The 19,628-nt window shown below is 46.2% G+C and overlaps 1 protein-coding gene across 1 annotated transcript in view; it reads left to right on the top strand.

Annotated features, from left to right (window-relative positions):
* Positions 1 to 447: 447 nt before the first annotated feature.
* Positions 448 to 19,628, top strand: part of MAP3K15 (mitogen-activated protein kinase kinase kinase 15) — a 156,105-nt gene continuing 136,924 nt past the window's right edge. The window contains exon 1 of the mRNA XM_055376716.2: positions 448 to 1,055. Within this exon, the coding sequence (XP_055232691.1) occupies positions 695 to 1,055 (361 nt within the window). The 5' untranslated portion in view covers positions 448 to 694. The remainder of the gene's footprint in view (positions 1,056 to 19,628) is intronic.

The raw sequence follows: 19,628 nt of genomic DNA, 5'->3' as shown, positions 1-19,628 counted from the left end.
CTTGTCAAGGTCACGGCGAAAGCCAGGACGAGCTCGCCTCCGGCACAGGGCTCACGGGGGGCCGTGCGCTTGGCAACCAGGGATGAAGCATCCGTTCATCCCAATGCCGGGTGAAAACTATTAATACGTCTGTATTGAGTTGGGAATAGAACATTTCCATCCAACCGATGCTTTGAAAGAGTTTTTACCCTGCTCGAATGCTTCAAGTTGTTTTGAGAAAAAAGAAATTGGAGCTCCTAATGGTGGTCAGGCTAGAGGGATGGCCAAAACAAAAAACAAAAAACAAAAACCAAAAACCCCAATTCCTGTTCCCGTGTTCGGCGTCTCCCGGCTGCGGGCGGGCGCTGCCTGGAGGGGGCAGCAGGGGGCACCCTCCCCGCTCCTGCCCCGCCGCCCTCCCCGGCCCCCTCCCCGCCCCTCGCTCGCCCTGACGTCCCCAGCCCCCGCCTCTTTCTCTCCGGCCTTCAAAGGGCGCTGGGGGCCTTGGGGCCTGAGCTTCAGGCTGCAGCCTAGGGGAACTGCCGTCTTCGGCCCGCCGCGGGGCCCCCGGTGCGCTCCGTTCCCTCGATTTCCGCAGCGTCCCGCGCTTCAGGAGCAGGTGCCGGGACCGCCTGCGCGGCTGCTCTAACTTGTGCCTCCTAGCGGATCGCAGCCGCTGGCCACTCGCGCAGGGGAAGGGCGCGCAGGCGGGCACATGGAGAGCGGCGGTGGGAATGCTTCGGCGGGGGCCCTCGGGGCGGCGAGCGAGTCCCCTCAGTGCCCGCCGCCGCCGGGGGTGGAGGGCGCGGCCGGGCCGGCGGAGCCCGACGGGGCGGCGGAGGGCGCGGCAGGCGGCAGCGGCGAGGGCGAGAGTGGGGGCGGGCCGCGGCGGGCTCTGCGGGCAGTATACGTGCGCAGTGAGAGCTCCCAGGGCGGCGCGGCCGGCGGCCCGGAGGCTGGGGCGCGGCAGTGCCTGCTGCGGGCCTGCGAGGCCGAGGGCGCTCACCTCAGCTCCGTGCCCTTCGGGGAGCTGGACTTCGGGGAGACGGCCGTGCTCGACGCCTTCTACGACGCAGGTGAGAGCGGCTTCGTCCCCACCTCAGTCCCAGTTCACCTACCCTCACACCAGCCAGGGCACCCGCCCCGCCCCCTCGTCCTTCTCCCCCGTCCCCCTCCCCCTCGTCCCCCTCCCCTGTCCCCCTCCCCTCCCCCAGTCCCCCTCCCCTCCCCCAGTCCCCCTCCTCTCTAGTCCCCCTCCCCTTATCCCCCTCCCCCAGTCCCCCCTCCCCCAGTCCCCCCTCCCGCAGGCCCCCCTCCCCTTAGTCTCCTCCCCTTAGTCCCCCTCCCCTTCCCCTAGTCCCCTTCCTCTCACCCCCCTCCCCTTAGCCCCCCTCCTATCCTCTCACCCCTTGATCCGTCCAACAGGACCGTCCTGCCTTTGGGGGAGGGTAGAGTCGTTAACATTGTGCCCTTTTACAGATAAGAAAATAGAGGCCACGGGCATTTAGACTCTTTGATTCTTCAGGCATCTTAAACATCAGATAACCCAAGAAACAGCCTGTAACCCAGACCCTACCAAGCCCCCCTTCTCCCAAGTTATCCAACTTTTGCTTTCTCATTCCTGGCAGGTCTCTTACGGCCGTGGGTCCCAACGCAGGCTACATATTAGAATCACCTGGGGAGCTTTTAAAACTCTGCGTGCCCAGATCGGACCCCAGACCAATGACATAAGCACCGAGGCCTTAGAAGTGTCATCCTTCCCAGGCGATTCCATTTTGCAGCCAGGAGTGGAAATCGGTGTCTTACGTGTGTGTGTGTTGCCTCTACTTAGAAATACCCGGTGTTCTTTTGCACACTTCAATTCTCGTCCCCAAAACACTGACGGTGGAGTGTAAGCCACCACCCTGTGTTGACGTATATTTTATCCCATAATGCACAGCATTCACGGGTTCGGGGGCACCTTTGCTGGAGTGGGACTCTAGGTCTCTAAACTCACTGTAATAAATGTGCCTGAGAATCCAGCCTTAAGAAGCGTACTTTGGATTGGGCAAGAGTTTCTCTCGGTGTGGAATGAATTGTTGCTTGACGTTTTTTCCCTTACAGCACCTTTGGTGACAAACCTCTGTCACCTGGGTGACGTTCAGAAGCATTATATGTGAGACAGTAATTACCTGGGAGTCCTTGTGCCTCAGTTTCTGGTCAAAGGGAGTAACAGTGCCTACCCTAAACCTAAAAGCTGATGAGATAGGATATGGGAAGTTGCTGTGCTGTAATAGTAAGCTAGGATGATTAGGATTCAGCCTCTGCTGGAGGCAGCGCAGATCTGTTTTTCTTGCAGAGCAAATTCTCCCCAGCTGGAAGGGCGGGGGAGGGGGGGAGTCAGGCTTGTTTAAACAAGTGGCAGCTGGACCCATTGAAAGCACTCTCCTGACATTTCTGACCACACTGAGTATACTCTTCAGCACAACATCTTTTTAGAAAAGTCGTTCAGGAGTCCACTTCACCTAGAACCACTCCGTTTTCTCAACTTGTATTCATTCTGCTCCAAAATTGGAGTTTGAACAGACTCTTCTCTGAACGGTTAAATGTTCCTTTTGCTATGAGGCACAACACTCTCCTTCCTGCTGGTGCCACCTCTGAAAGATTTCTGTGCGGTGGCTTTTGCTTTTCCTGGGGCGGAGTGTGTGTGCACGGGGGGCCTTTCTAACAGGTCGACTGTGAAGATGCAGACGTCAAATCTCAGGCTTTCAATTCTGGAGCCACACAACAGACACGTCACCTTGGCTCACTCTGGCCTGGGTGGCCTAGAATGTTGGGCTGTACCATGAGCTCCCTTTGGTTAACCTTGTCCTGGTCTTGAGTAAATCATTTCTCAGTGCATTAGAATTGCTTTCAGAGGTTTGAAAAAGTACATACACAGTAAGTGGGTTCCTGGGCTAAACAGATGAGCACCTCCACTGTCTTCTGGATTCGTCCTCCATCACTCACTGCTTTTTGATGTTTCCACCAAAAAGATACAGAGCTCTCACTTTGGCTTCTTTGTAAAAATTCTAAAACCACTCTGTCCAATTTGGTAGCCACTCTCACTTTGGCTTCTTTGTAAAAATTCTAAAACCACTCTGTCCAATTTGGTAGCCACTAGCCACAGGTGGCTCTTGACAGTTAAACTGATTAGAATACGGTAAAAATGGTAAGTTCCTTAGTTGCACTAGTGGCATTTAAGGCGCTCAATAGGCCAGGTGCAGTGGCTCACGCCTGTAATCCCAGCACTTTGGAAGGCCAAGGCGAGAGGATTGCTTGAGTACAGGAGTTCAAGACCAATCCTGAGCAAAAAAAAAAAAAAAAAAAAAAAGCAGGATGTGGTGGCACCCATGTGCCTGTGGTCCCAGCTACCTGGGAGGTGGAGGCAGGAGGATCACTTAAGCCCGGGAGGTCGATGCTGCGGTGACCTGTGTTTATGCCACTGCACTCCAGCCTGGGTGACAGATCGAGACCCTGTCTCGAAATAAACGAATAAATGCATGCTCCCTAGGCACAAGTAACTCCCAGGTGGGACAGTGAAGTTACAGAACTCTTTCCTCATCTCAGAAGGTCCTATTGAACAATGCTGTTCTGGAAAAAGGCTTGTGGGGGAGGGGAACTGTTGAATGGCCCAAGTACTTATTTTTAACTTTAAGTTCTGGGATACATGTGCTGAACGTGCAGGTTTGTTACATAGGTATACATGTGCCATGGTGGTTTGCTGCACCAATCAACCTGTCATCTAGGTTTTAAGCATGCATTAGGTATTTGTCCTAATGCTCTCCCTCCCCTCCCACTCCCCACAGGCCCCGGGGTGTGTGTGTGATGTTCCCCTCCCTGTGTCCATGTGTTCTCATTGTTCAGCTCCCACTTATGAGTGAGAACATGTAGTGTTTGGTTTTCTGTTCCTGTGTTAGTTTGCTGAGGATGATGTTTCCAGCTTCATCCATGTCCCTGCCAAGGACATGTACTCATCCTTTTCATGGCTGCATAGTATTCCATTGTGTATATGTGCCACATTTTCTTTATCCAGTCTATCATTGATGGGCATTTGGGTTGGTTCCAAGTCTTTGCTATTGTAAATAGTGCTGCAGTAAACATACATTTGCCTGTGTCTTTATAGTAGAATGAATTCTAACCCTTTGGGTATATACCAGTAATGGGATGGCTGGGTCAAATGGTATTTCTGGTTCTAGATCCTTGAGGAATCGCCACACTGTCTTTCACAATGGTTGAACTAATTCACACTCCCACCAACAGTGTAAAAGCATTCCTATTTCTCCACATCCTCTCTAGCACCTGTTGTTTCCTGACTTTTTAATGATTGCCATTCTAACTGGCGTGAGATGGTATCTCATTGTGGTTTTGATTTGCATTTCTCTAATGACTAGTATTGATGGGTTTTTTTTCATGTTTGTTTGCCACATAAATGTCTTCTTTTGAAAAGTGTCTGTTCATATCCTTTGCCCACTTTTTGATGGGGTTGTTTTTTTCTTGTACATTTGTTTAAGTTCCTTGTAGATTCTGGATATTAAACCTTTGTCAGATCGATAGATTACAAAAACGTTCTCCCATTCTGTAGGTTGCCTGTTCACTCTGATGATGGTTTCTTCTGCTGTGCAGAAGCTCTTTAGTTTAATTAGATTTCCTTTGTCTATTTTGGCTTTTGTTGCCGTTGCTTTTGGTGTTTAAGCCATGAAGTTATTGCCCATGCCTATGTCCTGAATGGTATTGCCTAGGTTTTCTTCTAGGATTTTTATGGTTTTAGGTCTTACGTTTAAGTCTTTAATCCATCTTGAGTTAATTTTTGTATAAGGTGTAAGAAAGGGGTCCAGTTTCAGTTTTCTGCATATGGCTAGCCAGTTTTCCCAGCACCATTTATTAAATAGGGAATCCTTTCCCCATTGCTTGTTTTTGTCAGGTTTGTCAAAGATCAGATGGTTGTAGATGTGTGGCGTTATTTCTGAGGCCTCTGTTCTGTTCCACTGGTCTATATTCCTTGGTATTTTATTCTCTTAGTGGCAATTGTGAATGGGAGTTCACTCATGATTTGGCTCTGTGTTTGTCTTTTATTGGTGCATAGGAATGCTTGTGATTTTTGCACATTGATTTTGTATCCTGAGACTTTGCTGAAGTTGTTTATCAGCTTAAGGAGTTTTTGGGCTGAGACCGTGGGGTTTTCTAAATATACAATCATGTTGTCTACAAACAGACGATTTGACTTCCTCTCTTCCTAATTGAATACCCTTTATTTCCTTCTCCTGCCTGATTGCCCTGGCCAGAACTTCCAACACTATGTTGAATAGGAGTGGTGAGAGAGGGCATCCCTGTCTTGTGCCAGTTTTCAAAGGGAATGCTTCCAGCTTTTGCCCATTCAGTATGATATTGGCTGTGGGTTTGTCATAGATAGCTCTTATTATTTTGAGATATGTCCCATCAATACCTAATTTATTGAGAGTTTTTAGCATGAAGTGGTGTTGAATTTTATCAAAGGCCTTTTCTGCATCTATTGAGATAATTGTGGTTTTTGTCATTGGTTCTGTTTATGTGATCGGTTATGTTTGTTGATTTGCATATGTTGAACCAGCCTTGCATTCAGGGATGAAGCCGACTTGATCATGGTGGATAAGTTTTTGATGTGCTGCTGGATTCGGTTTGCCAGTATTTTATTGAGGATTTTCACATCGATGTTCATCCTGAAATTTTCTTTTTTTGTTGTGTCTCTGCCAGGTTTTGGAATCAGGATAATGCTGGCCTCTTTTTCTGTTGTTTGGAATAGTTTCAGAAGGAATGGTACCAGCTCCTCTTTGTACCTCTGGTAGAATTCGGCTGTGAATCCGTCTAGGATTTTTTTAGTTGGTAGGCTATTACTGCCTCAATTTCAGAACTTGTTATTGGTCTTTTCAGGGATTTGACTTCTTCCTGGTTTTGTCTTGGGAGGGTGTATGTGTCCAGGAATTTATCCATTTCTTCTAGATTTTCTAGTTTATTTGTGTAGACGTGTTTATAGTGTTCTCTGATGGTAGTTTGTATTTCCATGGGATCAGTGGTGATTGCCCCTTTATCATTTTCTATTGTGTCTATTTGATTCTTCTCTCTTTTCTTCTTTATTAGTCTAGGTAGTGGTCTATCAATTTTGTTGATCTTTTCAAAAAACCAGCCCCTGAATTCATTGATTTTTTGAAGGTTTTTTCATGTCTCTATTTCCTTCAGTTCTGCTCCAATCTTAGTTATTTCTTGCCTTCTGCTAGCTTTTGAATGTGTTTGCTCTTGCTTCTCTAGTCCTTTTAATTGTGATGTTAGGGTGTCGATTTTAGATCTCTCCTGCTTTCTCTTGTGGGCATTTAGTGCTATACATTTCCCTCTAAACACTACTTTAGCTGTGTCCCAGAGATTCTGGTACATTGTATCTTTGTTCTCATTGATTTCAAAGAACATCATTATTTCTGCTTTAATTTCGTTATTTACCCAGTAGTCATTCAGGAGCAGATTGTTCAGTTTCCACGTAGTTGTGCGGTTTTGAGTGAGTTTCTTAATCCTGAGTTCTAATTTAATTGCACTGTGGTCTGAGAGGCTGTTATGATTTCTGTTCTTTTGCATTTGCTGAGGAGTGTGTTACTTCCATTTATGTGGTCGATTTTAGAATAAGTGCTCTGTGGCACTAAGAAGAACGTGTATTCTGTTGACTTGGGGTGGAGAGTTCTGTAGATATCTATCAGGTCTGCTTCGGCCCAAGTATGTTTTAGGGGCCATCATCTATGTGAAATTTAAGCACTACCTGTCTCCTGTTCTCACAGCAAGTCAAAGTCAGGTTTGACTGTGGTTTTCCATCTCCTTGTAGTGTTTCATGGGGTCCTGTGTGGGTCTAAATCTTGGGGCTGTGTCACTAGCACATATAGTGGATTGGATGAGCTGCAGGAAAATGGCAGGCAGGCCTTGGACGTAAGCAAGAGCAAGTGGATGCTGTTGGAAAAGGAAAGTACCATGGGCTGAGAGGGGCAGGGCATGTCCCATTTGTGTTTTCTAAATTATTTTTAAATATTTATTTTTAAATTTTTGTACATATATATAGATTTTTTTTGAGACAGGGTCTCACTCTGTTGCCCAGTCTAGAGTGCAGTGGCATGATCTTGGCACACTGCAGCCTCAACCTCCCAGACTTGAGCAATCCTCCTGCCTCAGCCTCCCAAAATTCTGGGATTACAGGTGTGAGTCACCACCCCTGGCGCATTTTGTTTATTTTTTGTAGAGATGAGCTCTCACTCTGTGAGATCTTATGGACTCGAATTCCTGGGCTCAAGTGATCCTCCCACCTCAGCCTCCCAAATTACTAGGATTACAGGTGTGAACCACCACCCCCCGTCCTTGTGGTTTTTAAAATTGTGACAAAATATGTATAACAAAATTTACTATTTTGGCCATTTTTAGTGTTCATTTCAGTGGCATTACATATATTCACACTGTTACGTGACCATCAACAATATCCATCTCCAGGCCGGGCACGGTGGCTCACGCCTGTAATACCAGCACTTCGGGAGACTGAGGTGGGTGGATCACCTGAGCTCAAGAGTTTGAGACCAGCCTGGCCAACATGGCGAAACCCTGTTTCTACTAAAAATATAAAAATTAGCCAGGCATGGTGGCATGCACCTGTAGTCTCAGCTACTCAGGAGACTGAGGCAGGAAAATCGCTTGAGCCCAGGAGGCAGAGGTTGCAGTGAGCCAAGATTGCGCCACTGCACTCCAGGCTGGGCAACAGAGCGAGACTCCATTTCAAAAAACAAAAACCAATATCCTGGCTGGGCGCGGTGGCTCATGCCTGTGATCCCAGCACTTTGGGAGGCCGAGGCGGGTGGATCACCTGAGGTCAGGAATTTGAGACCAGCCTGGCCAACATGGTGAAACCCTGTCTCTACTAAAAATACAAAAATTAGCCAGGCATGGTGGTGGGCACCTGTAATCTCAGCTACTCGGGAGGCTGAGCCAGGAGAATTGCTGGAACCCAGAAGGCAGAGGTTGCAGTGAGCTGAGATCGTGCCATTGCACTCCAGCCCGGGCAGACAACAGCGAGACCCCATTTCAAACAAAACAAAACCCTAGAAACCAATATGCATCTCCAGAACTTTTTTTAAAATACTCTTTTAGAGCAGTTGTAGGTTCATAGCAAACTTGAGAAGAAAAGTGCAGAGTGTTCCCATCAACCCCTCTGCCCTCTCCCACAAACTCCCCTATCATGAGCTTCTTCCACCAGACTACGGCACTTGTGACAATTGATGAACTTACACATATGTTGACACATCATACTCACTTGAAATCTTTAGTTTACATTAGGGTTGAGTTTATATTAGTTGTTCTTTTTTTTTTTTTTTTTTTTTTGAGACAAGGTCTCACTCTCACCCAGGCTGGAGTGCAGTAGCGCGATCACGGCTCACCGCAGCCTTGACCTTCCTGGGCTCAAGTGATCCTTCCACCTCAGCCTCCCGAGTCGCTGGGACTTACAGGCATGCACCACCGTGCCCGGCTAATTTTGGTAGGCTTTTGTCAACTGCATCCTGTGTCTCCCTCCTAGAGGTTCTCAGTGTTTGTGAACATCTTAAAGACTTGAGGCAAGTTGCAGGAAGCAAAGAGACCTGTGTGACTTTGTCTCATACTTTCTCAAATGTTTTGACTGTGGAAACTATCCTCCTGGGATGCTGTAATTGAATACACTTATTGTAGTAGGAAGTCTTAAAATGACATTGGGACTGATAGAATACAATGCTTTTATCTTCAGGGAGTACACCGTTTTGTTTACTCTTAGAATAGTTAGGTGCTTAGTTGTATAAGTGAGAGCCTCTACCTAGATGCTAATTAGCAGCATTCTTGAGTTAGCTATTAACTGCTTAAATGGCAAGAACAGCTTCTGAGGCACAAGTGATCTTCCCATACCTGTTGTGTCTGGCTTTGCATAACTTCACTCTTCTCTGAACCTCATTTAAATGTTACTTTCCTGACCCAGGGGTCCTGCTTCTGATTTTTGTTTTTTCCTTCTGTTACATGCACAGTGATCTTAAAAGTTGTGAAGTATTGCAACCCATACTAGGATGTTTTCATATTTCCTGAACATTGATAGGAAAACTATAAGACTAGGCCGGGTGCAGTGGCTCACGTCTGTAATCCCAGGGCTTTGGGAGGCCAAGGCAGGGGGATCATTGGAGGTCAGGAGTTAGAGAGCAGCCTGGCCAACATAGTGAAACCCTGTCTCTACTAAAAATACAAAAAATTAGCTGGGCATGGTGGCACACACCTGTAATCCCAGCTACTTGGGAGGCTGAGGCGGGAGAATCGCTTGAACCCGTGAGGTGGAGGTTGCAGTGGGCTAAGATCGCGCTACTGCACTCCGGCCTGGGCGGCAGAGCAAGACTCCGTCTCAAGAAAAATAAATAAATAAAAACTAAGACTAGGGCTTCAGTCTCCAGATTCGTTATTTGGTTTTGCTCTAGTCTGATGATACTCCTTTTCTGGCTGGCTTATACAAGAGTCATTGTGGGGTATAAAGTGTGGTGGAGATAGTGAGGTGGCTGCTAAAGATTTGTGCTGTTGCCAGGTGTGGTGGCTCACGCCTCTAATCCCAGCTCTTTGGGAGGCCAAGGTGGGTGGATCACTCGAGGTCAGGAGTTCGAGAGCAGCCTGGTCAACATAGCAAAACCCCATCTCTACTAATAATACAAAAATCAGGCCGGATGCCGTGGCTCATGCCTGTAACCCCAGCACTTTGGGAGGCCAAGGTGGGTGGATCACCTGAGGTCAGGAGTTGGAGACCAGCTTGGCTAACATGGTGAAACCCTGTCTCTACTAAAAATACAAAAAATTAGCTGGGTGTTGTGGCAGGCACCTGTAATCCCAGCTACTCGGGAGACTGAGGCAGGAGAATCGCTTGAACTCGGGAGGTGGAAGTTGCAGTGAGCCGAGATTGTGCCATTGCACTACAGCCTGAGCAACGAGAGTGAAACTCCGTCTCAAAATTAAAAACAAAACAAAAAACCCCAAAAATTAGCCTTGTGTGGTGGCGTGCACTTCTAATCCCAGCTACCCGGGAGGCTGAGGCAGGAGAATTGCTTGAACCCAGGAGGCAGAGATTGCAGTGAGCCAAGATCGTGCCAGTGCACTCAAGCCCGGGTGACAAGAGTGAGACTCCATCTCAAAAAAAAAAAAGAAAAGAGATTTATGCTCGTAGTTATTGCTGAGAATGAAGGACTACATTTCCCAGCATCCTTTGAGTCTGTGTAGACTCATCCTTACTACCATATAGGTGAGAGTGATGTCTGCCACTTCTGGGCCAAGTTTTTGGTGAATCCACTAGGCCTTCCCATATCTTCTCATCCCTTTCCATGGTCCCCATGGGGACCTTGGAGTCCCCATATAGACGATGATGGTGGCACCTGATGGAAGGTACCTGACTCCCTGAGTTATTCTTTGGAGGACAGCTGGCAGAGGAGGAATATCCACTTTGGATTTTGCATATGCAAGAGAGAAGCTTTTATTTGGTCAGGTTACTGAGATTTTGGCATCGTTTGTTATAGTAATAAGAGAGTTGCAACTTAGGTTTTGAAAATCTAGTCCAACTGCTAGAAAATTATCTCCTGGGGTAGGCCTTACCAAGAAAGAGTCAGGCTATGGGTCATCTCATGTCATGAATCATTACTGTTCATAGTACATGCCAATCATGGAGCCCCTCTCTATGCTGCTGTGGGCTAAGAAAATAGAAATGAGATGCTTGGACCATCAGCCATCAGGTTAATACTGGCTTGGGGTGGGGGTGGGTGGAGACATTTTATCTTCCTTCATGGTTTCATCAGTTTTGGAGGCTAGGTAACTTTTTCAAATGTTTTATTTTTATTATTTTTTTACATAAAATCTTTCAAAAAATAAGAGGTTTGGTGCTGTAGGAACCCTATACCTGTTTGGCAAGCTTTTGTTTCTGGGCTTTTTTTTTTTTTTTTGAGAGGAGGTCTCGCTCTGTTGCCCAGGCTAGAGTGCAGTGGCACGATCACAGCTCACTGCAGACTCTACCTCCCTAGCTCAGGTGATCCTCCCACCTCAGCCTCCCAGGTAGCTGGGACTACAGGGACACGCCACCACATCTGGCTAGTTTTTTGTACAGACAAGGTTTTGCCTTGTTGCCCAGGCTGGTCTTGAACTCCTGGGCTCAAGCAATCCACCTACCTTGGCCTCCCAAAGTGCTGGGATTACAGGCATGACCCACCGTGCCCAGCCTTAGGTAACTTTTTCCTTTGGCATTAAATGATACTGTAGTGATTGTTAGTTTTTATCTGACAGTGATATTGGGCTTTTTTTAAAACAAAAGATATGAAATGGTTTAAAATAAGGCTGGCTCTAGTTTTCCTTGCCACCTTTCACGTGAGTTATGTCTGGCTTCTCCCTCTGTGGTGGTATCTCTGGATTCTTTATTAGCTTGATGCATTGTGTGGCAAAGACAGTGTTCGCCAAACATCCATATGTTCTTCCACATTTCTTCATATCCCTTGGGCCCTCGTGACTAGTGCTGGCCAGTGCGATGTGAGCAGCAGCAGCAAGCATCACTTTGGGCTTAAAGTAGTTAGGTGACGCACTCCTCCATCTCTCTGCCTCTGTTGTGGCAGACTTGAAGATCAGGGATTAAAGATAGCAATTAAGCCACTGAAGCCTTGGGGATTTCTCTGTTGTGGCAGCATAGCCTAGCTTATCCTGACTAATAGAGCTAGTCATGCATTCTGCTAAAAATACCTAAATACATCTCTTTTCTCTTTCTTTCCCCCTCCCCTCCCCTCACCTCCCCTCCCACAGGGTCTTGCTCTGTCACCCAGCTGGAGTGCAGTGACACAAACAGGGCTCACTGTAACCTCACCTTCCTGGACTCAAGCAATCTTCCTACCTCAGCCTCCTGTTTGTGTAGCTGGGACTACAGGTGCACGCCACTATGTCCAGCTATTTTTCCTTTTTTTGTAGAGATGGGGATCTCACTATATTGCCCAGGCTGGTCTCGAACTCCTGGGCTCAAGTGATCCTCCTGCCTCAGCCTTCCAAAGTGCCGGGATTACAGGTGTGACCCACCATGCCTGGCCTAAATGTATGTCTTGTTTCAACTTATTTTAGTGGGCTCAGCCCACATGTGCATTTGCTCCTGCAAGAAGGAGCCTGAAAAATGCCTTAAGACTTCTTATATCCTATGGCCGGGTGTGATGGCTCACGCCTGTAATCCCAGCACTTTGGGAGGCCGAGGCGGGCAGATCACCTGAGGCCAGGAGTTTGAGACCATCCTGGCCAACATGGTGAAACCCTGTCTCTCCCAAAAAATACAAAAATTAGCCAGGCATGGTGGCCCATGCCTATAGTCCCAGCTTCTTGGGTGGCTGAGGTAGGAGAATCACTTGAACCCAGGAGGTGGAGGTTGCATTGAGCTGAGATTGCGCCACTGCATTCCAGCCTGAGCGACAGAGTGAGACTCTGTCTCAAAGAACAAGAAGGTAACTTGCTGAATGTTCCTTCCTCATCATTCTGGAGAATGCTTAAAGTTCAGAGGAAGATGGACCTGTGGGAGATGTTGGTTTGATGGCTGTGCAGTGATGAAACAGGCAGCCCTCTGATACAGCACATACGTTTTGCATGCCATCTACACATGGTCAGGAGACTGGCCACATTTATTTCTAGCAGAGCATAGAAGCGATAGTTAATTTAGACATTGCCATCTATAAGGGTAAGTAAACATGGATGAGTAAAATCCCCCACCTAGCAGTTCATGTCAGAAAGCTAGGAGTCAGTGATCCCACTCTCTCCCTCATTGTCAAAGCCAGGTAGTTACTTCCAAAATGTTTCTCAGATTTGCCCGCTTCTCTCTATATGCCCTGCTACTGTCTTGGTCTAAGCACCATCTTGTCTCATCCAGGTTACTGTCGGTAGCTTTGTAACTGGTCTCTCAAAGTTGGGCCAGTCTTGCTGCGTTCAAATTTATGTATCTGCCTAGAGGCTACTGTATCCTGGTTTCTGTCCCCATATTAGTCTATTTTCACAGTGCTACAAGATAGTACCTGAGACTGGGTAATTTATATACAAAAGTGGTAATTTTGTTTTGTTTTGAGACAGGGTCTCACCCTGTTGTCCAGGCTGGAGTGCAGTGGCACAACCTTGGCTCACCACAACCTCCACTTTCCGGGGCTCAAGTGATTCTCCAGTCCCAGCCTCCAGAGTAGCTGGGATTACAGGCATGAGCCACCAATGTCTGGCTAATTTTTGTATTTTTTTGTAGAGATGGGCTTTTGCCATGTTGGCCAGGTTGGTCTTGAACTCCTGAGCTCAAGTGATCCACCTGCCATGGCCCCCCAAAGTGTTGGGATTACAGGCGTGAGCCACTGTGCCTGGCCCCAAAAGAGGTTTAGTTGAATCACACTTTGGCATGGCTGGGGAGGGCTTAGGAAACTTAAAGTCATGGCAGAAGGGGAAGGGGAGGCAAGGCACGTCTTACATGGTGGCAGGAGAGAGAGAGATCACAGGGGAAACTGCCACTTTTAAACCATCAGATCTCGTGAGAACTTCCTCACTGTCATGAGAACAGCATGGGGGAACCGCCCCCATAATCCAGTCACCTCCCACCAAGTCCCTCCCTCCACACGTAGGGATTATAACTTGAGATGAGGTGTGGGGGACACAGCCAAACCATATCAGTCCCCACCCCACCTGTAGTCTTCCTCTGATCAATACCTGTTCAGCTTTCATATCCAAGTTCTTCAAGGGAGCCTGCATGGACTCCCCTCCTTCTCCCTGTTGGCTTTTGTATGCTGAGGTTTTCTTTCCTCACAGGCAAAACAATTGTGATTAAATAATAATTATTACTTTTTGAGACTGAGTCTCTGTCGCCCAGGCTAGAGTGGCATGGTCTTGGCTCACTGAAACCTCCACCTCCCAGGTTCAAACGATTCACCTGCCTCAGCCTCCCAAGTAGTTGGGATTACAGGCATGTGCCACCTTGCCCGGCTAATTTTTGTATTTTTAGTAGAGATGGGGTTTCACCATGTTGGCCAGGCTGGTCTCGAACTCCTGACCTCAGGTGATCCGCTTGCCTCAGCCTCCCAAAGTGCTAGGATTGCAGGCATAAGGCACTGCACCCAGCCCTTAAATAATTATTGATTTAATGATTGATCTTCTGCCAGACAGCGAACTCTTCAATGGCTGGGAGCCAGGTATAGTTTTCTTTGCCACCGTTTGAGTGATTGCTACGAATATCTACCCAGCTCCTGTTAAAAATAATCATCAGTGGGCACAGATGACAGCTGGCTTCTCCTGTTGAGATAAAGCAGATCTTATGTGGTGCCCTCAAAAGAAATTTAGAATGCAGTTTCCAGTGGCATGTTGAAAATGGTAGTCAGGCCATAGATAGAGTGCGCTTACGATTTTATTAAGAAGTAACATCCATCCTAATGACACATTTCTAGGTCTGAACCTCTCTCTTCAGTGGTGCGTATCTGACAGAAGAGACTAGAAGAACTCAAACTGGACATGCTGGGATGGAAGTAGTGGTTTCAGTTGTTGCTGGGAATGGAATACCGGTTCTTTTTCTTTTGGTTTGTCCATATTTTCTATACTGTATGTTATTTTCTAGAATATAAGTACGATTTTTACTTTAAGTACAGTAGGAGATTAAAGATGGCGTTGTAACTCAGAAGCCTTCTCCCTTTCTCCCTCCCTGCTGGAGAGAGTGGCCAGGCGTGCTCAGGCTAGACAACCATGAGTGCTCCCAGGGACCCCCGGCTGCAGAAGTCCATGGCTGGACCTCAGCTGTCTTCTGTTGGACTTGGCTGTTGGCTTGTCCATAGGGGCCCTTCCCTGAGCTTCCTTTGTTTCCATGCTGCTGTTAGTGCTACTGACTCAGAATTGAGCCTGGAACTTTCCTCACGTTAGTCATGTGGGCCAACTTTGAAAGAAGCATTTCACCTGCAGGATTTAATGGAGACATTGCTGTTTGAGCCTTGAGTGCATTTTAGAGTAGATATCCGTGGGCTGGTCTGCTACCTTACTGGCTGTGTTATTATCTGTTACTAGGACAAAATGTATTTTCAGTTCCCTGCAGTGAACTTCCAAACATAGTTTTAGAATACGAGCCATAAACTGTTTTAAAAGTCTTCTATGTATCTGGCTTTGAAATAGGTGCTGTTTCAATCCCGGCCAAATAACATGGTTGGAATAGGACTGAACTTTCTGTAAAGTAGGTTGGCAAAATTCTTGTTTCCCAGTAACTTGCACAGGTTTTGGCAATTGCATGTGATGGGACTGGCAGAAATGCCTGGCGGTTGTTGGGGCTTGGTTTGGGGAGGGAGAGTGGTTGGGGAGCAGAAGGGAGTTGAGTGGTGGGTGAGTCCTGGCAGGAAGTAGAGCTCATTCAGGAATTGGGGTCTGTGGCAGGCCATCCCAGGGGCCAGGCAGAACTGGACACAGATAGGGAGGGGAAAGAGAAGGTAGAGAGAGACAGGAGCATTCGATGTAGATAACTTTCCCTCTTAAATTATTTTATCATGAAAAATTTCAAGCATGTACATTACCCAGCTCTGATAATTATTAACATCCTGCTGTTCTCATTTCTTCTTTACCTCTATCCATTCCCTACCTCATATTTGATTATTCTTTTTATTTTTTTATTTATTTAGAGATGGAGTCTCACTCTGTCACCCAGGCTGGAGTGCAGTGGCGCGATCTCAGCTCACTGAAACCTCCATCTCCCAAGTTCAAGCGATTCTCTTCCCTCAGCTTCCTGAGTAGCTGGGATTACAGGCATACGCCACCACACCCAGCTAATTTTTGTATTTTTAGTAGAGATTGGGTTTCGCCATGTTGGCCAGGATGGTCTTGAACTCCTGACCTCAGGTGATCCACCCGCCTTGGCCTCCCAAAGTGCTTGGATTTCAGGCGTGAGCCACTGCACTCGGCCAATTATTCTTTTTAAACATATTAAATGTAAAATGTATAGGCATTGTGATATACAAATCTCAGCTGTACAACTTTAAAAAATGACTAAACCTGTCTAATGCAACCCCCATCGCAATATAGAGAACATTTCTGTTTTTCCAGAAAGTTCCATCATGTCCCCTCTCCCTCAATCCTACCTTTACCCCTATAAGGCTATGACTGATCTGCTGTCATCTCTGTAGATTAGATCTGCCTTTCCTAGAGCTTCATCTAAATGGTCTCATACAATATGTATTCTTTGGTGTCTGGCTTTGTTCACTCAGCATGATGATTTTGAGATTCGTCCATACAGTTATATGTATCTGTAGTTTGTTCCTTTCTAATATTATACAATTTTATTGTAAGAATATACCGGTTAGTTTAGGCATTCTCGTATTGATGAACATTTGGGTTGCTTCTAGTTTGGAGTTGTTAACAACCAAAGCAGCTCTGAACATTTGCAATTTGCAGGTCTTTGTGACTTTTTGTAGACCAATGTTTTTATTCCTCTTGAGTAAATACCTATGAGTAGAATGGCTGGATCAAAGGGTTAAGTGTGTGTTGAAGTATATCAGAAACTTCCAACCCTTTTTCTGAAGTGGTTGTACCATTTTATATTCTTAGCACCAATGTGTGACAGTTTCAGTGGCTTCACATCGTCACCAACACTGTATTACCAATCGTGTCAATTGTGGTTCTTCTCATAAGGGTTGTGGTGGTTTCTCCTCATGGTTTTAATTTGCCTTTCCCTCATGATTAATGATGTTGAGTACTTCTCCATGTGCTTTTTGGACATGCAGATATCTTCCTTTGTGAGGTGTACATTCTAGCCATTGACCCATTTAATTGGGTTGTCTGTCATCTTATTATTGAATTATGAGAGGTTTTTATGTTTTGGATTTAAGTGCTTTGTCATATATTTTGTGAATATTTGCTCCCAGACTGTGGCTAGCTTCTCCATGTACATAATGGTGGCTTTTGATGAGCAGAAGCTCTTTGTTTTGATGAAGTCTAATCTAGAGTATTATTCTTTTATGGTTGCCTGCTCTATCTTGCCTAAGGAACCTTCCAGGTTGCAGTTGTGCAGGAACTCTTTTATGTGTTCTTCCAAAAACTTTGTTTCGGCTTTTACATTTAGATCTGTGATTCATCTCAAATGAAGTTTGACACAGTTCCTCTTGACAAACCGAGCCTGATGCCTTGAACATGTGGGATGCCAGTCTTGCCCCACGATGAGTGCCCCCAGGCACTTTGAGTCCAGAAGGCAGGACCACTACTGCCTCCTTTTCGTCTCATTATCCAGGAAAGTACAGGAAGTGCAGGTTATCCTTGATGCAGTGGCCTTTCTGCCTTCCAGAGCAAAAACTCCCACCAGAGACCTGTAATGAAACCTTCTAAACATGTCTTCTGTCATTGTGTCACACTGGCCCTGGTGATACAGGTGGTGACGGAGAAAGACCATTTGCTTTATAGGTCTGAGTTTGGATTTCTATCTTCTCGTTTATTGGCTGTGTGAGCCTGGATAACTTACTTAATATCTCTGAGCCTCATTTAAAAAGATCACTGTGTAGAGATTCAAAGTCTGTGCCTTGAACTTAGTAAGTGTTCAGTAAATGTCAGCACCCTCCCCCACCTGCACCACTCCCCTTGACCCCCATCAGTAAACATACCAGAACCCCAGTGTAGAATGAAATGTGCTTTGTGAAATAATAAATTGCTGAAACCCGGTGTGTGAACTTTTTCACAAAGTATTAAGTTAATGTTTCCATAATTTAAACTAGTTTATTGGAATAACTACGTTAGGAAATATATGATACATGCCAAAGCTTGCTTTTATGTTTAAATTAATGGTATCGATCAGTATACATTTCCATTTATCACATTTCACTTGTTAGTATATATTCTTTTTATACATTATTTAAAAGCAGCAAAGTTATTTAGTTAAATAAAAAATGCAGGGCTCAGATCCCTTGGGCAGTTATCATGTAGTGGGGTTGCTTTATATGCCTGCAGGTTGTAAGGAAAGTTTTCAGAATTCTGAGGTTGAAGATTGCATCCTAACCCCATTCCTTGTCCTGTGCAGAGGAACTCAAACTTGTGCCACTTGATTTTGAGGTGTTTTGTCATGTAGTAGTAGTAATCAGAATATAATAAAATATCTCTGCATCTTATTGACAATGCTTACTAATGCACCAGGATATCCTAATGCCAGCCATGTCGCATCAGCCCAGTTCTAGCCATACAAGATACCTTGTATGGCCATTAATATTGAGAGTAAAAGAAATGTAGAATAAATGGGACAAAAAGGAAATGAAAATTGTTGATATTGTAAAAGTGCTTCATTGGTCTCCAGTAAATCCCACCAAATATTTTGGTTGAGCTGGAAGCAAAGACCATTTTGATGTTCACAATGATTGTCATTGGCTCTCACAAGGCTAAAGTTTTAAGACTTGTTAGATGGGTTTATTTTAAAAATGTGTTATCTGGGCCAGGTGTGGTGGCTCATGCCTGTAATCCCAGCCCTTTGGGAGGCTGCGGCAGGCGGATCACTTGAGGTCACGAGTTTGAGACCAGCCTAACCGCAGTGATGAAACCCCATCTCTACTAAAAATACAAAAATTAGCCAGGCGTGGTGGCGCATGCCTGTAATCCCAGCTGCTCGGGAGGCTGAGGCAGGAGAATCGCCTGAACGTGGGAGGCAGAGGTTGCAGTGAGCCGAGATCATGCCACTGCACTCCAGCCTGGGCAACAGAGTGAGATTCCATCTCAAAAAAAAAAAAAAAAAAAGTATTATCTATCCTGAGAATGAGAATACTGCATCCAATGTGCTTATCATTGCTAAGAAGCAAATAGATAAGTTTTTGTAAAGCACTCTCGGGCTATGGAGTGCTTGATGCAGATCATAAACTCTGCACATCCCTTCTCAAAGGACCACCTACGAAAAAGGAAATTGGTACATGAAAAAAAGGAAATTAGAAGGGGCAAGTTCCAAGCAACATGGCCCCTGTATCTAGCAATGAGTCACCACTCCCACAGGCTATGGGGACAGATACTGCTGAGGAAGCGTAGGGGACAGATACTGCTGAGGAAACGTAGAGCACAGAATGGGTGAAATCAGCAGCCAGGTGGAAGTCCGGATGCTTAGTGATGATCTTTAAGGAGCTGTTGATTTTGTTAAGGAAAGAGTGTATTATTGTGGGAGGAGTATATGTAAAAGCGATGGTTCTCTGGAGCCGGCTGACATTTTAACGAGACCTAATTAAGAAATGCAGGGGCTACTTACTGTGATTTTTGTCACAGTAACAGGAAAGCTCAGCGCGGTGCCCTTGTCAGGGTCTGCAGCGTGTGGCTGGAGTACATCAAACTCTGCACCACTCTAGACTTGCGCACAGTTTGAAGGTGATGTGTGACACAGACCTTTTGAAAGAAGAGGTTGCTATCTGCTGGTCAGAAAAGGCTTCTCAGAATGTGTCTCCAAAAATTTTGCTACAGAGTCATGTTAAAGCGTTCCCTTTAGAAAAGGGTTGAGGAAAGCTGAAGAGGAATCTTCAGACGACGAAGATGAAAATAATGGGATGGTGGCAAGGCGTGGTGGCTCAAGCCTGTAATCCCAGCACTTTGGGGGGCCGAGGCAGGTGGATCACTTGAGGTCA

The sequence above is a fragment of the Gorilla gorilla genome, chromosome X, assembly GCF_029281585.2.
Source record: "Gorilla gorilla gorilla isolate KB3781 chromosome X, NHGRI_mGorGor1-v2.1_pri, whole genome shotgun sequence".
Lineage (NCBI taxonomy): Eukaryota > Metazoa > Chordata > Mammalia > Primates > Hominidae > Gorilla > Gorilla gorilla.
Note: the sequence above shows the minus strand (reverse complement) of the source record. Positions and strands in the feature narration are given on the sequence as shown.